Source organism: Clarias gariepinus, chromosome 16, assembly GCF_024256425.1.
Source record: "Clarias gariepinus isolate MV-2021 ecotype Netherlands chromosome 16, CGAR_prim_01v2, whole genome shotgun sequence".
Classification (NCBI taxonomy): domain Eukaryota; kingdom Metazoa; phylum Chordata; class Actinopteri; order Siluriformes; family Clariidae; genus Clarias; species Clarias gariepinus.
In genome coordinates, this window is record NC_071115.1 from 21,277,388 (window position 1) to 21,300,000 (window position 22,613).

General features: G+C 37.6%; 1 protein-coding gene across 1 annotated transcript; it reads right to left on the bottom strand.

Annotated features, from left to right (window-relative positions):
• Nucleotides 1-734: 734 nt before the first annotated feature.
• Nucleotides 735-19,923, bottom strand: trap1 (TNF receptor-associated protein 1). Its single transcript, XM_053514534.1, has 18 exons — nucleotides 19,759-19,923; nucleotides 19,309-19,458; nucleotides 17,682-17,764; nucleotides 15,360-15,500; nucleotides 15,200-15,271; nucleotides 14,916-15,076; nucleotides 12,861-12,970; nucleotides 12,700-12,773; nucleotides 12,420-12,575; nucleotides 12,196-12,316; nucleotides 8,814-8,883; nucleotides 8,537-8,684; nucleotides 4,672-4,857; nucleotides 4,430-4,568; nucleotides 2,580-2,665; nucleotides 2,336-2,481; nucleotides 1,072-1,144; nucleotides 735-935 (listed from the first exon to the last, which is right to left on the bottom strand). Exons 1-18 carry the CDS (start codon nucleotides 19,862-19,864, stop codon nucleotides 834-836), a joined length of 2,124 nt encoding a protein of 707 aa, XP_053370509.1. The 5' UTR covers nucleotides 19,865-19,923; the 3' UTR covers nucleotides 735-833.
• Nucleotides 19,924-22,613: the final 2,690 nt, after the last annotated feature.

Here is a 22,613-nt window from a genome sequence, read left to right on the forward strand (position 1 = left end):
AACAAAACATATTGCAGACTTTGTGACGCATACCCATCCTTTATTACTGCTTATCAGTGTTCCTACAGTACAAATTATGTTACACATACACTGCATAACCATTGTATTAAAACCATTAACATTATCCCACCTAGGATTTAGATTTCCCTTGAGCCACCAAAACAGCTCAGACCTCTCAAGGCATGACTCCACGAGACCTCTAAAGGTGTGCTGTGGTATCTGGCAACAAGACTTTAATGACAGATTCTTAAAATATTCCAGAAAGGTGGGTTTAGACCTCTTCCAATGATGATCCAATGCTGGATTGTACTGATATCTGGGGAATTTTAAGAACAGATCAACCACCTTCCCCTTTGCATCCTACGCCCCATACACAACAAGCAGTGATGCATTGAGTTTTCTGATAACTTTACCGATCCAATAGCAAGCCTTAAAATTTCCAACAACCTTGCGTGATTTGTAAGAAATATTACACTACATTTTTTTATTCTAAATGTATGCATCAATAGAAAAAGGTGGAATCTTATGTTTGGTTGTGATTCCCATGGTAGGACTGATGTTATGGAAAGCAGAGTACACTGCTTCCAAAGTTTGGTGCATTTAGAAATTACATGTACTGTATTGTGAGTCTCATGAATATCCGACATCTGAACTTTTAACATACATAAAATGTTTTATAGGAAACTAACAATCCTTAAGTCAAACGGACAAAATCAACAAAATCAAACATTAACAGAGGTTGATATTTTAGCTTTAATGTACATTTATCAATGGCTGTTTAATAAAAGCAAATTATTCCTTAGGACAGGTCTCCTTAATCTCCAGTCTTAGTCTCAGTGTTTCTCCAGGGCTTTGGTCAGCAGGTCAGTTAAGCGAGAGACCATTGGCCGTGGGTCATCATTCAGACCAGCTGTGACCATAGCATTGTCAAAAATCTGAAAAATCAAACAATTGAAGAATAACTAAGCAAATATTAGACTTACTTGTACTAGCAGTATTAAGATATTGGCTAATACATAGTACAGGGACAACTTGTTAAATCACTAGTTTGATCTCCAAACTCTACCAAACCTGCTCCAGAAGCAGCTGTGCAAGATCAGGATTCGAGTCTTTCAGCACATAAAGCTTTTTGATGAGAGCATGCCTGAAAAAAGAAGGAAACTTTAAAGCACAGTTTTGTATGATAGCGAAATTAAATAACTAGAATTATTTAAAACGCTCAAAATTGTAAGGAATCATTTAGCTCCATTTAACTTTTCATACCCAAGTGTAAGATATAACATGTGAGAAAAATTTGAACAAAAATAAAATAAACAAATCCTGATTTAGAAATGGATTACCCCTCCTGAAATAACTTCTAAAATTGATCAGGTAAAGCTAATCACATTCTCAATGGCACACACAAAGCCATTTGTGATTTGCACTGACTAGCTCAGAATGAAAAGCTGGAGGATTTCAGTCTGGAAGTACAACTAAAGGAAACAATTAAATTATGGTGGCAGTGCATTGTTAAAAGATCTTCTGGATAAAATTAGAAGATGGATACAAAAAAATTCAAAAGGCTCTATCGCTGCCTAATGAAGTCTATTGTTAAGAAGTAGAAGGCATTTGGTACAACACAGACTTTCAATGGATCAGGATGTTGCTTTAAACAAGATGAAACAGCCAGGTGGTCATAGAGGATATTAAGATGCCTGCAGCAACCTTGAACCAGTTGAAGAAATTGATAGAGTGCTCAATTTTGTGCATGTGAAAACAATATCACAAATTTTCCACAGATGTGGCTTGTATGGGAGGATTGCAAGAAAAAAGCCTGAGCAACAGAGCTTTGCAAAAACACACCTTCGACATTTTGAGGTCACATGGGGATAAAAAAATGTTGTGGCCAAAAAATAACATTTTGGTCTCATCAGACCATAACACCAAACAATAATATGTTGGCTGGGTCACACATATTGATTTGATCCTTAGCCATGACTGCAGATGGCTAAAATAATTCACCAAATACAAGTTCACATTTAAACAAAGCAAAATGTTTACACTGAAATTTTATTTAATTTTTGCCAATATAGTGTCCAGGACAGAGACAGGAGACATTTTGTAGGAAACCGTTAAACTGTAAGGTTTAAAATGCTTACATAAACGTTTCTTATTTAAATTTTGAAAAGTGAGGGAGAGGCTAGCAGATGGACATGCTGGTGCAGTTGTATTACAAAATGCCAAGTTGCCCGCCAGACAAACGCAATTCTCAAAATATATATTTACAGGCAACAGTACTAGACTATTAGAGACAGTATGAATGACGCTTCTTCATTCACAGCTCTATTTTCTTTACCCAACATTGATCTCCAGTGTGGGCTGCAGGATCTGTGCCTTCTCCTCCACACTGTGTGACAGCTGCTGAGTGCGAAGGAAATGTCGCACTGCTCCCATTTCCAGCACTGTGATCATGGCAGGGTGAGTGTTCAGACGAGGAGTCACCTGATAAAAGCATACAGACAAATGCTCTTAATCATCAGTGTTACATTTCAGTTCTAATGCTTACAACAAGTTCTAAGTATTGTCTGAGATTTTCTTACTTTGATATTTGTGACTTTCTGACCAAGACAGTTTCTCATCCAGGCCATTAGATCTTTAGCCTGCTGATCACTTAATTGTTCCGATGCTAAAATTAGTAAAAAAGTGAAAAGATAAAAAAAAAAAAAAAGAATAAGAGACAAAAAAAGAAAAACAAAAGTGTTAAAATAAATGAAACTGTTAAGATCCCAATTTTATCTTTATTCCTATTTTGAAAAGGGTTCATAGTATTAACCATAATAGCATATTAACGCTTAATATAACAGTATCTCCTTTACTGTATCCAACATTATTGAATTTCTGAAGAACCCTTTAACATATTATTAATCCCCACAAAAAGAAAGTCATTAAGTCAAGCTCATAAAAGAAATGTGGTCAGAAAAATACGACTAAAATATAGCTAATATACTGAAAGTAAAATGACAGCTATGTTTAATAGTGCAAAAACATTTCCACATGCACGATGTGACGACAACTCACACAGCTCTACTTAAACGGTACTTTTACACAAAGCTCTACTTAAACCGATTTGGTAGGCCTGTCCTGATTCTATGACCTATACTACATAAAATGAGAGCAGCACCTTCCAAAGTAAGATGGATACTTTCCTCCCCCAAACAGCCTTTACTAACAAATATTAGTTACAGGGATTGGACAATGAAATTGAAACACTAGTCAAGTCTTTGTGATTTATCAAGAGCCACGGTATCCAGGGTAATGTCAGCATGCCACCAAGAAGGACGAACCACATCCAACAGAAGTAACTGTGGATGCAAGGGAAGCTGGCTGAAAGGGATGTCCAGGTGCTAACCTAGATTGTATCCAAAAAACATAAAACCACATCTGCCCAACTCACTGCAGAATTAAATGTGCACCTCAACTCTCCTGTTTTCACCAAAACTGTTCCTCAGGAGCTCCACAGGGTTAATGTACATGGGTGGGTTGCTATAGCCAAACTTTTCGTCATGCCAATCCCAAACATATGTTTCAATGGTAAGAAGGAGAGATTTACAATCATATACTGTATGTAGCACATTCCCACTTTATATTTGCAGTATTTTTTTTTTCTGTTCTTCTCTCCTTCTTTTGTATCAATCCTTTGACTGTGCTTTCTATATTGATTATTATTATTATTATTATTATCACCATTGCTTTTTCCTTTTCTTCTTCATTAGTTTTCATCCCTAGCATCACTTTTTGCTTGCGTGCACAGTTAAATGAGTGTATATATTTTAAATCTACTTATTTTGTAACTTGATTCTGAGCTTCGGCAATACACGTGTATGCTGGAGCCATCATACATTACACATAATATTGCGTGTGTTTTCTAGGATTTTCTCTTAATCAAGTGTTTTATCCTTTGAAGGTTGCCATGAATATAAATAGTGATGCACTGCGTTGTGTTTGATTAAACTCAACACAGATATTGCGTTGGACGATGCAGGATAATGTGTATAGAGTGTGCGTGCCATAGGCGTTACGTGCGTGTGCAAAACTATGCGCTTATTCTTTAAATCTTACTCCAAGCTTTTCTGAATGGTTGGCAGCTATGCCATACAAGTTATATGGTAAATTTGTCAGTGTAATGACGGCCTTAAAAACATCATGACTTTACCTCAAGGACCACTTTTTCTCCTTTAAAAAGTGAGATTTTATTCAGTCTGATGTCTCTTGTGTTTCTTAAAACTCAGAACCCATGGCTTTGCTTACATGAGTTATGTGTTTACATGTGGAAAAATGAGAACAAATGTATTTAATATGAACTGTTGCATATCACATTTGATGGATATTACAAGTACAGGAGCAGGGAGCAGGACGATGTAAGTGGGGGGCTGGGGGGGGGGGGGGGTACCTGGTGTGCTGACTTCAAACTTTTCTTCCTTGTAGTGGTCAACTACAATGTCAGTTTCCACAGAGATGAGTTTCTTCATGTCAAACTCTCGGAGGTGGAGCAGTGTTAGCTCATCAAACTGCTCATAACAAAAGAGCACCTGTAAGTAAGATGGAAAAGAGTAGATGAAGCAGGCATAGTAAATATGAATGGATTTTATTTATTTTTTTTATGTCTTCTGACCTGGAAGATTTCAGGCTCACCTCCATGTCCTTTATTTTCATGGCCTCATAGTAGGGAGAGTGTTCAGCTAGATAGCGGTTAGGAGCACACAAATAGTAGATGTTCCTAGTGCCTGCCTTCATTCGCGAAGCATAGTCCATGAGGCTGGTTTGCTGCCCAGCAGGCAATGCTGATGATTCAAAGCGAAGAAGCTTGGCTATGTCTTCCTGATCAATGATAAATTAAAACAATTAAAAAACATGATACAAAATTCACATTTTCAAAAATTAAGTAACGTCTTAAAAATTGCCCTAAATTCACTGAGAGAAATTTTATATATATATATATATATATATATATATATATATATATATATATATATATATATATATATATATAGTCCATAACATGGTTTTTACAAAAAAAAAAAAACACAATCACATGCTTTTGGGCCCCTTTGAGAAAACTGCCATCCTGCACTTGTGTAGTAACATATGGTTCTTCTAATACAAGTATCAAAGAAGTGCCAATGGAGTTTCGCACGCAGGAGAGTGCCGGCTGCAGTAATTGGACCAAGCCATGCCTCCTTGGCTCACATACACGCACACACACACTCTCTGATATCACAGGCAATATACAGACTCATATATCTGTAATTGCACTAGCTAGAAATGCGACATTTTTAAAATAACACACACCATACTACATTCACATGAAAAAACCTAATGATATTTTTTATTTGAATCTGTTTTGTTCTAATATACATGCACATATTCATGCATGCATGCGTCTGTTTGTGTATACATGTTGCTACTGAACATTTTAAAAGCTTGATACTCTGTGCCTTAACCTGGACTCATTATACTAGGGTTGACTAAATTGAATTCAGTAAGTAATTGTCTTTAATCTGTGGATTGCATCGAATTAGACAAAATTCCCACAGGACCACTAGGGTATAACCAGTATAGATGTTTCTGAGTTAGATGTTTAAGCTAGATTTTAGGATCAATTCTGCCATTGCATCTGACGAGCCGAACTTAGGGAACTTCTACAACTAGAAGTGTTAAAGAAAAGTTAGATGAATAGAATAGGGCAGGTAAATTGAAAGAGCTTCTTTAGCATTAAAAACGGGGACAACTGAAGTACACAATAGAGTTAAAATCACAGATAAAGCATAATAACACACTTGAAGTGCAAGTTTATTAAGTTCATTGTAGATGATGACCTGGATGGATGTCCCCCGCAAGACCAGTCCTTCAGCCACAGAAAAAGGCCAAGAGGTGTGGTGATGTCTCACACAAAGCTCAACCCACTTTCTTGCAAATAGTGAGCCACCAAGTTCAAGCTCTACCCTTCCGACCACTGGCTGAGAGAGTGTCCACAAAAAGGGAGACAGCGAGAGGAGGACGACGCTGTGGGAGACTGAGTGGTAAAACTGTGGAGGACGACGCTGTGGGAGATTGAGTGGTAAACTGTGGAGGACAAGACAGAAGAGTTGGGTGAGTCACAATTTCCTATGATTTGCAATGAAAAAGAATGCTTGAACCAACTTCAAATTTTTGAAAAAACATTTTTTTTTTCGAGTTATATATTAGTGGCACGAAAAACTGCTTTGTGACTGACACTGATGCTCCTTCCACTCATTTTTGGCAAAGTTTCAAAAATGCTCAAACGTAATGTCTGAGCTGCCTGCTCCTGAATCTATTAGAATCATGAGTTTTGCATGAACACAACGTGAACACCGATATTATATAATAATAATGCATTTTATTTTGCTCTATGCAACAGAACATTTGGCATATGTCCCCATAAGAACTTATCTTTTGGAAAGTCAATAGCAAATTATTTTTCCTATGTCAGTATCTGAATTTGAAGTTGGTTCAAGCATTCTTTTTCATTGCAAATCATAGGAAATTGTGACTCACCCAACTCTTCTGTCTTGTCCTCCACAGTTTTACCACTCAGTCTCCCACAGCGTCGCCCTCCTCTCGCTGTCTCACTTTTTGTGGACACCCTCTTAGCCAGTGGTCGAAAGGGTAGAGCTTGAACTTGGTGGCTCACTATTTGCAGGAAAGCGAGTTGAGCTTTGTGTGAGACATCACCACACCTCTTGGCCTTTTACTGCTTTTCTAGATTCAGCAGTTTCTCTGTGTGAATGGCATGTTCAATCAGAGTCGACTTTCCAGTATCCTAGGTGATGCAAGAGTGTTTGACCTATTTAGAGATATCTTCTTTCAGTCCATTCATGAAGCTGTTTTTGAGGGGGCCTCATATGCTGTGACCTCCTCTGTGCCATGACGCGGCACGTCAGACTGCTGTGTGTGTTATAGACTTCAATCAATAGCGGGAGATATTGTGAAACAGTCTTGCTGTCTGCACATAGTGATATTTTTTCTGTCCATTTTGACAGCAAAAGCTTTCATGCACGTGTCACAATCTTTTCCTCATAGCTTTGTACGGCACATTTTGCTTACCATCCCAGCTAACAATGATTATTGTTGTCAGGGCCTCAGGTTATTTTTACTCAGGACATATCCACTCCCAGTTTCCCTAATCTTAATTCGCTCAAGGTAGATCTGAACTCAAAAACGATCCAAGTTGTCCACAAACTTTTGACCACCTACTTCCCTCAGATCTGGGAGTTGTATGTGGATGTCCTTGATGTTGGGGTTCTTGGGCGATAAATGAGAACTGGTCGTCCTTCAGCGCCCACCATCTCCACCATTGGGAGCTGTATTTCAGGGTGGACATGGCTCTTTCTGTTTCATCGTCTTGATGATCGTCATTTTGACATGCACTGGGGGCTATATTTAGACTATATGGGGGCTTTTGTTTACTTACAATATTTGTTAATTAATTATTAAATTAATTCCTCCTTTTTAATTTTCGATGTAGTCTAATCAACGCTCAACAGCTTGCATAAAGTTTTCCAGAGCGTACCGGCAAAAGTAGACTAATGATTATGAATGCATCAGGGAAAAACAGCAAGCAGGCTGACTCTGACCATTTTAATAATTCATTGATGAATCAGTGATTTCTTTGTTTTGGGCTGTAGTGATGAATGTCATCTTGTCATCTCCGCAGCAGTGGATGCGCCTATAATTTATGTTTTATACATAATCTGAAATTTATTTTACGTAAACTAATGGAAAAGCAGACATTTTACTTTTTATAAGTATATATTTTTTAGGTCTGTAGGGCAAGTAGAGTATATTATAGCATAGTATAGCATAGAGTTTCGGTTCAAGTTGACCAAAACCAATACAGAATAACATACCCTGTTTGCTTTCATTATTTTACAAAATCATAAACCATTTGTCATCATTGTGAGTGCACTTAAATAAAAGTAGAGTCATGTAAAGGTTATGTAGCTCATAGTTTGTGCGAATTAATCTGACAATAAATGTGGCACCCCCAGAGTCTGTTTTCTGGCTACGCTAGTGTTAGACATGATAAAATCCAAAAGCTTCCTCTGTTGACGTTTATTTCGCTTAAAAAATGCAAATAGGAAATGCCTATATTTCTAATAAATTTGAAATGTAATTGATAAGATGAGTAATAGACAGAGGTGGGTTGAGTCTGCAAAAAATATACTCAAGTACAGTGAGTAGCTGTACTTAAAAATAATATTACTCAAGTAAAAAACAGTCATCCAAAATATTACTTAAGTAACAGTCAAAAAGTGAAAAGAGTACTGTTTCAATCGAAAAGTCAAAATTATAATTTTTTAAATTATAATAGTAAGAAATTATTGTAATATGTATCAAATATATGTATTAAATATATGTATTAAATGTAGCAGAGTAAGTGTAGGTTTTCTTCTTTACAAATCTACTAAAGTAAAAAGTATGGAGTTTAGAATGGTCAGTACAATACAGGAAATGCTCATTTTGTGTACTCTCTAACCTTAATATCCTGCTCACTGCTGGTGACAATGCCTTCTCTCACAAAAAGCCCATAATCCTCAAAGAAGCGAGCGTATTTCTCTGGCTCTTTCTTGCTTTGCTCTAAAAAGAAGCGAATGATTCGCTGCTGCAGTACATCCCGCAATTTCCTAAGGAACAAAGTGAAAAAAACACATAATGAGCTAATAATTTAACATTTTGTTTAAAAACTAAAGAGCCGCATTTGATAGCACTGTTTCCTTCAAATTAAATTAAATAAATCAGATGACTGGTTTTACCTTATGAGAGCACTCTCCTGTAGTAACTCTCTGCTGAGATTCAAAGGGATGTCCTCACTGTCCACCACTCCTACCCCACACACAAAGTCAAAATACAAGTACGTACAAGTCAAACCTTAAACACAATTCCTTATTCAGGGTTTTTAGCAATTCGAGGTAGCAATTATGTCAACAACAATGTGTATACACATTTTGCATATCCTTGGTATTCTTTAAGGTCAGTCTAATGAGATAATCAACTAGAATGATTTTCCTACCATCTTGAAGGGGTTCACAAAGGTGTTTAATAATTGTTTCCTGCTTTTCCTTCACTCTCTGGTCCAACTCAACCCAAACCATCTATGATGGATTTTGGTTGAGTGATTGTGGAGCCATTGTGAATTTGATGCAGCACTTCATGAATTTTTTTTTGGACAAATAGTTCTTAAATAACCTCTAGTCTATCCCAATCCAAACCTCAACTAGATTTAGATTAGGTGATAGAGTGTTGCATCAGATGACCTGGTCTCCTCAATCACCTAATCTAATGCAACACTCTATCACTCTCCTTTATTGAACACTTACTCACTCATCTTCTATACCGCTTTATCCTGTATTTAAGGGTTGCGGGGACCTGGAGCCTATCCCAGGCACGAGGACACGAGGCAGGGTACATCCTGGACAGGGTGCCAATCCATCGCAAGGCACACACACTCTCTCATTCACACACTACAGGCAGTTTGGGAACACCAATTAGCCTAATCTACATGTCTATGGACTGTGGAAGGAAACCGGAGTACTCGGAGAAAACCCACCAAACATGGGGAGAACATGCAAACTCCATGCACACAGAGCCGGGAATCGAACCCAGACTATTGACAAACAGTTCTTACATAACCTAGAGATGTATTTAGGGTCATTGTCTTATTGGGAAAAAAATGCTGGTCCCACTAAGTGAAAACCAGGTGGTATGGCATGCCACTGGAAAAGGCTATAGTAGCCATTTTGGCTAAATGTGCCCCTAAATATTGTCCAAGTCACCAAAAAAGCGACCCCCACACCATCACACCTCCTTCATGCATCACAGTGGGAACCACACATTCGAAAACAGTCCATACCATACACACACTGTACCTCTAACAAAGACATGGCAGTTAGACCAAAACGAAATCTCACACTAGGACTCATTAAACCAAAAGGCCAGTTTTTCACTTATATAATATCCATTCCTTGTGTTTCTTGATGCAAGCAAGTCTCTTCTGCTTGCTGTTGTAATGGTTTCCTTTGCTGCAAACTGACCATAAAGGCCTGACTTATGCAGTCTCCTTAGAACAGTGGAAGAAATGTCACAAATTGACTTTTGAGAAGGCACACCTGTGAATTAAACCATTAAACCTACCCCATGAATCTGAGCTGTCAAACTTTAATGTAGTTCGTTTGAGCAATCTAAACTATAAATGTACAGTATTAATGTAAAACTTAAAAAATATATATTAAAATAATATAGTACACTGAAGATGTATACAAACCTTTGACCTTCTGAGATCATTTGTTTCTTTAAGACTTGAACAATGATACAGTCATCCTGATATTGACAACATCCTTTTTGTTTGCAACCAATCCACTTATTAACTGCTGCTATTGTAGTCAGGAACACCACTTGTCAACAGAAGTGACAAAAACATTTTTTTATAAGCAGATTTGTTTCAATTGACCTCACATGGCATGGAATTTTCTAAGCACAGTAATGAAACCTGAGGTATCAAGAACTTCTATGACCTTAAAATTAGTTGCGCTCACCGCTATGTGGAGCCATGATTGTGAATCTGATGCAGCAACACTGTTCATCACTCTTTGTGATGGCAAATACCAGGTCAGATGAACATGTCATCCGCAACTTAGTAAATGGCTCGATAGGCTGGCAGGTTACCTCAGGGCTGCCACAAAATTTGCAGCAGGTGACAATAGAAGATGGTGCTCTTCACACTTCATAACCATGATTCAGTAGCCAGCTGTATAGCCTGATCAGCGTGAGCCTTATGTGAAAACATGTAAATGGTGTTGATGGAGTTTGTTCATGGTAGTTTTTGACCAACACTGTTAACACTAGAAGCGCCGAGCAGCAGTCATTTGACCTCAATGGGGTAAAAAAAAAAAACAATACTTCACACTCGATCAAATTCCAGGACCCTCCTTTCATGACTTTTCCTAGTTCTGTGAGCTTAATCACCCTGTATGCTTACATTTTCAAAATCGCACCAGTAAAAGCCAGTATAAAGCTATTTTGCTCTTATTTACGTGAAATCACTGACAGCTGCGCGCCGGTCATGCCGTTTCCTGCCTTTTCCAACCTGCAATTCTCATTTCTCTCAGCAAATAGCGCAAGGGATCGTGAATACTATCTATGCGTCATTCAGTGCGTATATGTAACTATCTCAGGTTTCATTCCATATATGCAATTTATGTGTATATATATATATATATATATATATATATATATATATATATATATATATATATAAAATTCATTCTGGCTTTGATAATCAGCGATATTTTATAAGGACATTTAGGGGATTTCGCTATACTTCATTTTATAACGTTTTGAGAAAATTCATTAGTTTGTTCACTGTTAGAAGCTTCCGTTAAATTATCTCTAAAACAATGTAATGACCCTTCCTGAGGATATAAAGCCTCATTATTGTGTTTGAATAAATCAGATCTACCACAGCAGATGATAAACTATGCTATGTCATAACCGAAGCAAACACCACGATTATGCCTCGTTTTGTTCAGTGTTGCTAGGACCACGCGCCTAATAGGCGTAAACATGGTTCACTTTGCCGCAGTGTATTATAAACCGGCGAATTGTTTCACTGCTTATGCTCATGTAATAAAAGCGAGGGAAATGTGGAAGTGATGTGTGGCCACTGAATGTGAACTAAATCAAAGATTTCGGTAACTACACTAAATGTAACATCTGCATAGTGACACTAAACAGCTGAACAACTTCACTTTTCTGTTTACCTCTGAGAAAAACTGTATTTTGTTTGTTTATATTTAGAATTTATATATATTTAGAACACACACACACAAACACACCTCCCCTGAGCCCTCGGTCAACATCTAATTACCGTCGGTAATTAGACGAACAGAACAGTTTAGACAATTAGAACAGTTTTCCTGGCTACTTAAACCTTGTCCCTTTAAATCATGTGTTATTTCATAGTGTTTATGTTTTCATTGTTGTAATAAAAAATGAAAAGGAAAACCTTTTTCATTGGATATGACCAAACTTAATTATAGTGTACAAAAATATCCCTTATTATAATGACCAAAAATGTTTATTTTATTAAATTATTCTCTTAAGATTAATTTTCATTGATAAAATGAAAACTGGGCCAACCTTGTAAGAAGCGTAGCCACTTGGGCAAAATGTCTGTAGCCTTGGTTTGGATCAGGACTTTCCGGCTGTACAGAGCCACTCTGGAACCCATTTCCCTGCTAACGTCAAACATGGTTGGCTTCTACATGTAAACACGAATAAACAAAAACAAAAATGCAGACAACATAATCAAAATACGTGAAATATGATATTCAAATGTTTATTCTATATTATGCTCAACTCACCACCTCAGGAACATAGAAAATGCTGCGTATATTGAGGGGCGCATCAGCACGATAGTGCAGTGTATAGCGAGGTTTATCATATGCCTTTGCCATATAGCGATAAAACTCCTCATGCTGCCACTCACTGATCTCTCTGGGGTCCATCATCCAAAGAGCCTAGAGGGAAAATACATAGGCTTCTAAGAAAGCAACTTAATGCACTAAATTATGTAATAGAAAAGCAAGTGATGTAAAGAAAAAATATATATGTACTATCAGGTACAGAATAGTGTTTACTTACCTGCAGTGTGTTCAGTCGTCTGCCATTAAGGTAAATGGGAAAACTGACAAAGTTGCTGTACTTTTTCACAACCTCTGTGGGACAAAAATTTTAATACAAATAAATGCAAAAATTAAATAAAAAACTGAATGAACTGCTGATCTTTTCTTCATAAATTTTACCTTTAACACGATCCTCAGAAGAAAACTCCTTGCATTCAGTCTTAAGATGTAAGACAATCTTGGTTCCCTGTCTCACCCCACTGGCTTCAGCAATCTGGAACACTCCTGACCTGCCATCAGAGTGCAAGAAGTACAACACATAGCACCAAAGAAACGCAATGCATAATAAGCTCATGCAAGAATTACTGGTGCATTGCAACACAAATATAAGTATACATGCTCTTATTCGTCAGTAACAATTTATCACTAATTAATATTATGCTAGAATGCATATTTACATAAGAAACTAAACATTTACAATCATGATTAGCAGAAAAAAAAGATCTCAGAGGGCTAACATCAAAACTTGATGGTGGGTGGGCTACAACAGCAGCAGTCTACCACATCAGGATCAATTTCTGTCAGCCAAGAATATGACTCTGAGGCCATCATGGGCACAGGTGTATAGAAACTGAACAGTTGAAAAGTCACCTAGTCTTTAATGTCCTTGATACTCCATTTTTAAAGAACTGGCGCTCAATTTTGCTACATTTTTACATATATTTTTTTCCTAGTTATATAGCTGTTCTGTCATGGTGAAATAAAATACACACATGCTTAAAGCATGACTCAAGCAAAAGTAACATATTGGCGTTACTATTTACAAGAATTTTGTTTTTACTATTACTGCATTATCATTTTGGGAGGTTATTTGTCTAGTTACCACAAATATATATACAGAAAAACCTTGGATTGCAAATAACTTGGTGTGTTAGGAGATATAAGCGTATAAGCGTATTGTATTGTCTCACATGATCACAATTGAGCCAATTTTTTCTTTCTTACGCGCTCTCAACTGTGCAGGATTGTAAGTAATAGTCTTCCGTGCTTAGTCTCAGTGTGCATGCCTCTCTAAAGTACGTATACTGTTTATTATAGCATCGCGACCTTGTGTGCGCGTAAATCATTTTGTTTAACAACAAATTTTGTGTAAACAACAACGCAATGTCACATGCGAAATCCTCAAAAGAAGGCAAAAGCAAGTATCATTAGATAGGTTGAAACGATCAGATAAATTAATTACCTGAGCTACAATAAATCAGGATCCTTTAATCTAAACTCTGGCATTGTATTAGCCTCTCAGAACAAGAAAAGACAAACAGCAGTAACCAAAAAACGCAAAAGCGTATTAAGGGACAAGCTACATAAAATGAAAAAAAAAAAAAAAAAAAAAAAAATTACTAAATATATATTATACATATATCACACCAGTTACAATTTTTTTAAAAAGTAAACTGCAGGTTAATGTGTTTTATTTTTACTTCATATTTTGTATTATTCATTTTATATGAAAATTTGGGTTGTGGAATAAATCAAAGTTTTCTTATGGGTAAATTTGCTTTGATATACAAGTCTTTTGGATTATAAGAACGTTTCTGGAACCAATTACATACGCAATCCAAGTTTAATCCAATCCAAATTTATCTGTATTACAGTAATGCATTACTTTTATACCATTACTTTGTTGAACAGTTTTTATGCCTTTTACTCTATTAATATAATAAATCTGACCTCATCAGAACACATGACCTTTTGGCATTGCTGCAAAAGTAAGCTTTATGATCTGTGGCAAATTTCATTCTTTTGTCCGATTAGTCTTACTGACAAGAGGGTTTCCTAGGGCTGCACAGCTGTTTAGTCCCCATCCCGAGGAATAGCATTGTGCATGTGCAGAAACACAGTACCACCTTTTTCACAACCACAGAAAACTTCTTCTGACATGGTTATTAAAGAAATGAGAAGCTAATCACTTTGTCAGTTGCAGTTTAGGTAAATGTTGCCACCTGAAACATTCATTACTGCAGTAATTGTCAAAATGCTCTGAAGTATTTACTTATATAAATCTAATCAGTAAAATTTTTTTGATCATGCCATGTATACATGTACACAAAGTAAAAGGTAGAAACTGGGTAAAAATATTAAGAGGTGTTCAAATGTTTCATTAATGTACCATATTTGACACCTTATGCTTTCTTGGTTTTAACATGGACCACAGATCTCTGCTTTGTACAGTACCCATCTGAAGACCACTTGTATCCCGAAACACCAGGCTGTGCACTCCGAGAGTAAACATCCACTTTGTCTGCCACCATAAAGGCAGAGTAAAACCCAACACCAAACTGTCCAATGATAGAGCTTTTGGCCTCAGCTTGGCTCTGAAGAGCCTCCAAAAAGGCCTGAAGAAAAAAACAGCACATGAACACTAACAATACAATAATAATACAAAAAATAAAATAAAAAATACAAGGAGGTTTTGAAAGAAATCTGCTAATAAGACAACAGTGTGCAGTGTGACAAACCTTTGAGCCAGAGCAAGCAATCGTGCCCAGGTTGGTAACAAGCTCCTCTTGATTCATCCCAATACCAGTGTCCTAAATTAATATTTTTAAAATTCACATTTAATACAATATCCATTTCAATAATACTTCCTGTCAGAATGCCTTCCCAGTTAAAATGCACCTGAATAGTTAAAATGCCCCTAGCTGCATCAGTCTGTAGGTGGATTTCCATAGGTGCAGAATCTCCTCCTCCTGTAATAAGCTGATGTCGCAACTTCTCTAAGGCATCACTCCCATTTGAGATGAGTTCCCTTATAAACACCTAAAAACAAACAGGCATTAATCTAAAGAAACTATTAACATAAACCATAACTGCCAATGGGACTTTACTACAGACCATGGACAGGTGTTAAATCAAGTTAATAAAAAATAAAAATAAATAAATAAATAAATATTTTTTTAAAAATGAATGCCTTTTGGTGGACAGTATTTATAGCTTATTTTTAATTAGATTATTAAGAATGTCGACTGGTGGTGTGCCAAGAGAAAAGACATTGACTACATGCTGGAGGTAGAACATCAGCTTCACTCCCTTCACTCTATTCTATAGCATCTCTATGAAGTTGAGGGTTGGCTCTGACTTTGCCACTCCAAAAGGCGGATTTTGTTTTTCTGAAGCTCTGGTGTTTTGGGTCATTGTTCTGTTGCATCACCCAACTTCTACAGAGTTTCAGTTGACGTACAGACATCCTCACATTATCCTGAAACGTTTTTTGATATGCTTGGGAATTCATTGGCCAGGACCTGATGCAGCAAAGCAGGTCCAAATCATGATGTTGACATCAACAAAACAGCAGGGCCAGAAAGGGTGTTAGGCCACACACTGAAGTCACCTGCTGTCCAACTAGCGAAGGTGTTTACCAAGATCTTCAACCTGTGCCTGGAGCAGGCTGTAGTCCTAACAAGCCACAAATCCACCACAATAGTTCCCGTTCCCAAAAAACAACAGTAAGGTGCCTTAATGACTATTGCCCAGTTGCTCTGGCACTAATTAATATGAAGTGCTTTGAGAGGCTTGTCCTTTTCCACATCAAAGCCAACATCCTCACTGATCTGGACAGCCACCAGTTTGCCTACTGTAGGAACAGATCTACAGGGGATGCAACAGCTTGTCTCATCTGGAGCATCCCAACACATATGTTAGGATGATATTTTTAGATATTAGCTCTGCATTTAATATAATACTGCTCCACAAACTGGTGAAAAAGCTGAACAATCTGGGACTAACCACACCACACTGTTCATGGATTCTACCACACATCATCCATTCTCACCCTGAATACAGAGGCACTGCAGGGTTGTGTCCTCAATCCAGCCCTTTTCACCCTATTTATACATGACTGTAAACCCATCCACTCTAACACCATAGTGAAGTTTGCTGATGACACCACAATAGTGGGATTGATATCAGAAAACGACGAGACACACTACAGACAGGAGGTTCAACATCTGGTTGAGCAAACAGGTGTGGGGTTGAGTGGTGTGGAGATAGTGATCTGGTTCTAAACACCACTTACACAAAAGAGATCATTGTAGACTACAGGAGAGCCAGAAAAACGACACCACCCACTCTCTGCATAACTAGTGAGGAGGTTGAAAGAATTAGCAATGTGATATTCCTGGGTCTGCACATAAAGGATTTAAGATGGACCAGTAACACTTCACACTTAGTGAAAAAAAAAAGCTCAGCAGAGGTTTTTCTTTTTAAGAAATTTCACAAAGGCCAATATAAAATCTCAGCTTTTAGTAAAATTCGACAGGAGCATGATAGAGGGCATTCTTTGTCACTGCATCACAGTGCAGTTCACTGGCTGCACTGCAAAGAACCGGAGAGACCTGGCTTGAATAGGTGAGACTGCACAGAGGATTGTGGAAACCAAGCTCCCCAACCTCGACAGTTTATGCTAGTCATCTACACATGAGAGCTCATCATCAAGAAAGCTCACCCATCCACGACACAGACTGTTTGTGCCCCTAACATTGGGCAAAATATATCGGGCAATCAGAAGCTGCTCCTAACAAACTGAGGAGCAGCTTCTTCCCCAGAGCTGTAGCCTGTATTGTAACCAAACTAATTGTGACAACAAAGTCTCTATCTTTTCCTTTCACTCTCCTGGCTTAGAATCTGGCAAAAAAAACGGGCCTGGAGGAAAAATTCTACCCAGTCATAAATACTTGGTAAATCCACTAACTTAAGGAGCTCCATCTGGAGAAAGTCATCAAGCCAAACTCCAGCATGCCCAGCACAAACAAGAACACAGAAACTGTGGCTAGAAAATACAACTAATTCTAACCAACACAAGACTATAAACTATAAACTATAAACAAAAACCATACATACATACATACATACATACATAGTCATGCAAAATAGCTACATTAACTTGTAAACATGTCATGCTGTATTAGCAAGTTATTCTGTTAAATATTTACAACACTTTACCTCTTTCTCGGAGTACAATGATCTGGCCACAATGTCCAGCAATTTTTTTGTTTCTGCCTGGAACTCATGCTTGGAGTAGGACCCTTAAAAAAGTTAAACTAAAGTTAAAATCTACCCCACAATAAGCCATTGTCACACTGACAAAGCATGGCACAATTAGTTTAATTCATTACTTCCGACACTGTCCTCTGTGTTATTGTTAAAAGCTGCACCTTCTGTGTTACCGGTTTTATTTATCAGTCACCTGAGGAGACAGCATATGACATGTTTGTTATAGGACCAGTTAAACACCACACGTGATTTTTAAAAACAAACAAACAAAAAAAGTATTCCAATTTTTTTTTCCAAAACACTGTCTCACTCAGTATTACTAAAACGTCTCTCCTCCACATGCATCTCTGCCTGAATGCCATTTCCTTGCTACTCCTTACCAGTTAGGACACCTTCAGATGTAATTTCCTATTCTGAGTACTACTACTACTCCTGAAAATAGGACCAAAATTGTATTATTCTGAAGCCCCCAAAAATTTAATTTTATGCTCCCTGGCTCTACATTTAGCTTTATTAATATGTAGTTTCCTTATAGGCAGACAGCTGTTTAGTTCCAACCCTGAAAGTTGTCTTGTCTTGGTCTCATTTTTAAATATTAAGACTGTTATTTATTAAAGCTCTTTGTAAAACTGTCCATTGTTTATGGTGCAGCTTTACCAAGCATTAAGTAACTTCCGATCACAGTCATATGTGGTTGTTTTTTTACCACATTTCTTTAGCAAAGTGGACAGTTTATTTAAACTGTCCACTTAATAGACGTAATATTAAAGTTCTTAGCCAAATTTGGGTAACTTTATCTATCCAGCCATGTATGTATCTTAGCTTGATGCAGGTCAATATTGTCTAATCGTAAACCGTGCATTTTTTTTAAAACCCTTTTTCCGATTTTTTTTTCTTTAATTTAGTTGTTTCCAATTCCTGTTCGGCACTAGTTCCCATATAAAGGCTACTACTATCAGTCAGGGACGGCTGAAGAGTGTCACATGGTTCCTCCGAACTATGTGACAGAAGCCGACCGCATTTTTATCAAATGCTGGCTCTCACACATAGCACTATCCGCTCCTTCCGCCTGGGTGAGCTCACAGACGCCCATGACTGGCTGTAGAGCCATGACTGATGTAAAAGCACTGAGTGCCTCACATCCCACACCTCAGAGATCTCGACTAGTCAACTCTCTCTAGCCACCCCAAGGGTGCCAAAGAACCTTGCGTTTTTTGGCCACCAAGTGTATTTTACACTACTCAGCAGGCTATAAATTTCAATTTCTTGTAGCACTCACAATTTACACTAAAATAAAGGTTTTATGAAGGGCATTGGCCTTAATAATTAAGAAACTAGTGCAGTCTGAATTTTTGGTTGCACTGTGTCCATGCGTTGAACAAGTGCAACCAAACCAGACAACTAGACAATTGTCAACAGGTTAAACAGTAATTATTAACAAAGCATTTTTTTTTTCTTTTATACTATGGATGGCAGCAAAACAAAACCAGTTTTTGCAGTCTCCAAAAGGAATTGGCACGTCTGTAGTAATTAACAACTGGCTAAAGAGACTAATACACAGTGAATCAAGCGTTACCTTGAACGTTCTCGGTGTCACTAATAATGTTGTGAAGAATCTCCTCTTCAGCAATTTCTGCCTGCGTGCTGTAAGAGCGGAAGATCACACCGAAATGGCGTGGGCTCCAGAGTTTAGTGCAGTAATGTTGCGTCTTTGTTCTTGCATTGACTAGAAAACAAAACTCAGCAGGTCATGTTACATTGTAAAAGTTTTATATTTATATATATCCTACATAGAAAATAGAAAAGTTTTTAATTTATAGTAAAATATTCTGCATCAATTCCGTTACTACTTACATATTGTGGTAAACTGTGTAAAAATGCTAATAGAACCGACCTTGCAGAACACATTTCCCGTCATTAAGCTACATTAATAAGTATAATGAGGTGGATAGGTAACACTTATTAAAGCCAGCCTTACAGTTAAGTAGTAAATGCAAGTTTTATAAGGTGACAATTTTATCATTACCTCCACTAAACGTCGCTATGACACTCCAGTTTTTGCTACACGAGGAAAGGCCTGCCTTTCCAGAAGTATGCAGACCAAACCTTAGTAGATTTAAACACCGAGACATCTCTTCTGTGTTAGGATTTGTCCTATTACTCAAAGAAATGACATGTGAGACAAGCGCAGTTAGAGGACCATTTCGTGGCGCTCACTGATGACGTTATGGGGCGCTTTAAGTGTGCCTGTACACACCAAAGCCGTAAAATATATATTTTTAAATTTTCATTTAAAAAAATGATATATGATAACCTCGGGTCGGTACTAATGAACAATTCGCTATGTTGCAAGCAGAGCAATATATGACAAGGGCAATTGTGGGGAAAAATCTTCTTCAAGCGACCTTCAAGTTTGTATCATAAAACTTGTATGCATTATCATACATGTTCATGCATATCATTTACACAGCGCATAACTTTTTCCACATTTTGTCACAGCCTTATTCTAAAATAAATTAAATTAATTTTTTCTTTACAATTCTACACACAACACCCCATAATGACAACATTTTTGCAAATGTATTAAAAAAAAAAAAAAAAAAAAAAGACATGTACATGAGTATTCAGCCTTTGCCATGAAGCTGAAAATTGAGCTCAGACACATCCCGATCATCCTTGAGATGTTTCTGCAGCTTAATTGGAGTCCACCTGTGGTAAATTCAGTTAATTGCACATGATTTGCAAAGGCACAAACCTGTCTATATAAGGTCTCACAGTTGACAGTTTATGTCAGAGCACAAACCATGAATGAAGTCAAAGGACCTGTCTCGAGGCACATATCTGGGGAAGGGTGCATAAAAATTTCTGCTGCTTTGAAGGTCCCAATGAGTTCAGTGGCCTCCATTATTCGTAAGTAAAAGTAGTTTAAAAGCACCAGGGGCCTCATGTATAAAACTTTGCGTAGATTTCATCCTTAAAGTGTGCGTACGCACATAAGGCAGAATTTGCGAACGCACAAAAGATTTCAGATTTATAAAACCGTACGTACGCCAGAACCTGCGCAAGGTTCGCTTTATAAATCACAATTATCTGAATATTGTGCGCAGGTGCATGTGCTTATAGCTTATCCCAATCTCCTCCTGAAATAACCATATTTGGAGGTTAAGACCGCCTATTTTGAATATGTATGATCATCCTGCATATTAATACGACCGATAATTGTCATTGATCTGTTTGGCTAAAAATGGAAGAACAGAAACGAAAAGCAAAAAAAAGAAACTTCACTGACTGCGAGATGGAGGTACTGCTGTCTGAGGTGGAGGGCCGAAAAAAAGTTTTATTTGGTGGGCTCTCTGCGGGAATTTCAAATAAAAGAAAGATGGTAGAATGGGAGCAAGTAACAGAAGCAGTCAATGCTGTTACAGCGGTGCCTCGCACAGTCCAAGAGACCAAAAAAAAAATGGTCAGACTTAAAGGTTGTGGTAAAAAAAAGAATATGTGCACAAAGGCGCAGTGTTGTAACAACTGGAGGTGGTCAAGGAATCACTGACCTCTCAGCCTTTGATGCAAGGGTGGGCGCGATTATAGGGAAAACAGGATTAAGTGGAGTTCTTCCAGAATTCCAAGGTGATACGGATGTGATTTGTGGTGACGATGGTAAGTAATTGATTTATCTACACATTATATAAGTTTTTGTTTGTTTAAAATTCTGCTTTTTTATTGTGGATAATTTAAATCAACCAATTCAAATTCCGCGGAAGTGGGAAGTCCTAAAATATCCAAGTGACAAATCTAGCAATAGATGCAGCTGTATTTAAGATATACGTTTATTAAAACAGTCGATTTTCCGGTTTATTCATATGCAAAAAATGTAACTTAAAAAGACAAAAGCAAGTCATCAAGTGCACATTTTATTTCACACATTTACAGATATGCAATACAACCTTTAATTAAACGTTTTTTTAATGATTAAAGGAAAAGTTAATCCTGGAATGCCTTCAAGCCCGGTGAGTGGTCCAAGTGGGACAAAGGATGTAGGCTTGCATCCCACGTGCCACCGCCGCCGCCATCCTGTGTGCCACCACCATCCTGTGTGCCACCACCATCCTGTGTGCCACCACCATCCTGTGTGCCTCCACCAACGTCCAGTGTGCCGCCATCATCAAATGCCCAAGCAACCCCATCCTGTGCGCAATCCAGTGCATCATCATCCTTTGTGCCACCACCGAGCGCTGGTGACTCAAGGCGTGTACTGACGGAAGAAGTCATGCAGACCCAACGTCACATGGTTCATGCTGTTAATGCGGTGTGTTCCGAACTAAAAGAAATAAAAACAATTTTATCAGAAATAAGTGGTTCACTTAAAGAACTTGTGAAAAAATAAACAGTTTGAATTCACTTGCCTTTTGACATTGCATTTATTACATTAATACGCCGCTGTACTGCCATAGCATTTTGCGATGCGACAAATCTTTGTAGGGGTGTACAATACTGTGCCACCAGACATATCCAAGCACCTCCAGCGTCCTTTTAGCAGACCAATAGTGCGTTCGATCACTGAACGCGTCCGGCAATGCTTCTCGTTATAACGCCGTTCTTGTTCGGTTTGGGGTCTAGTTAGTGGAGTTAGCAGCCACGTTCTAAGGGGATAACCACTGTCTCCTGAGAGGTAAAACATTTACAATTTATTTAAAGGAAATATAACAAAACAATGAATGTAAATACAATGGGACAATTAATATAACATTTAAAGTGCTAGGCAGAGGTAACAATTAGAAACAATATTATAAAAATACTTTAAAGAAAGTACATGCTTGTAATAGCCTCCAGATAGCTTTTTGTTTTTTCCAGGGCAATATTGATTCAATATAACATTTCACT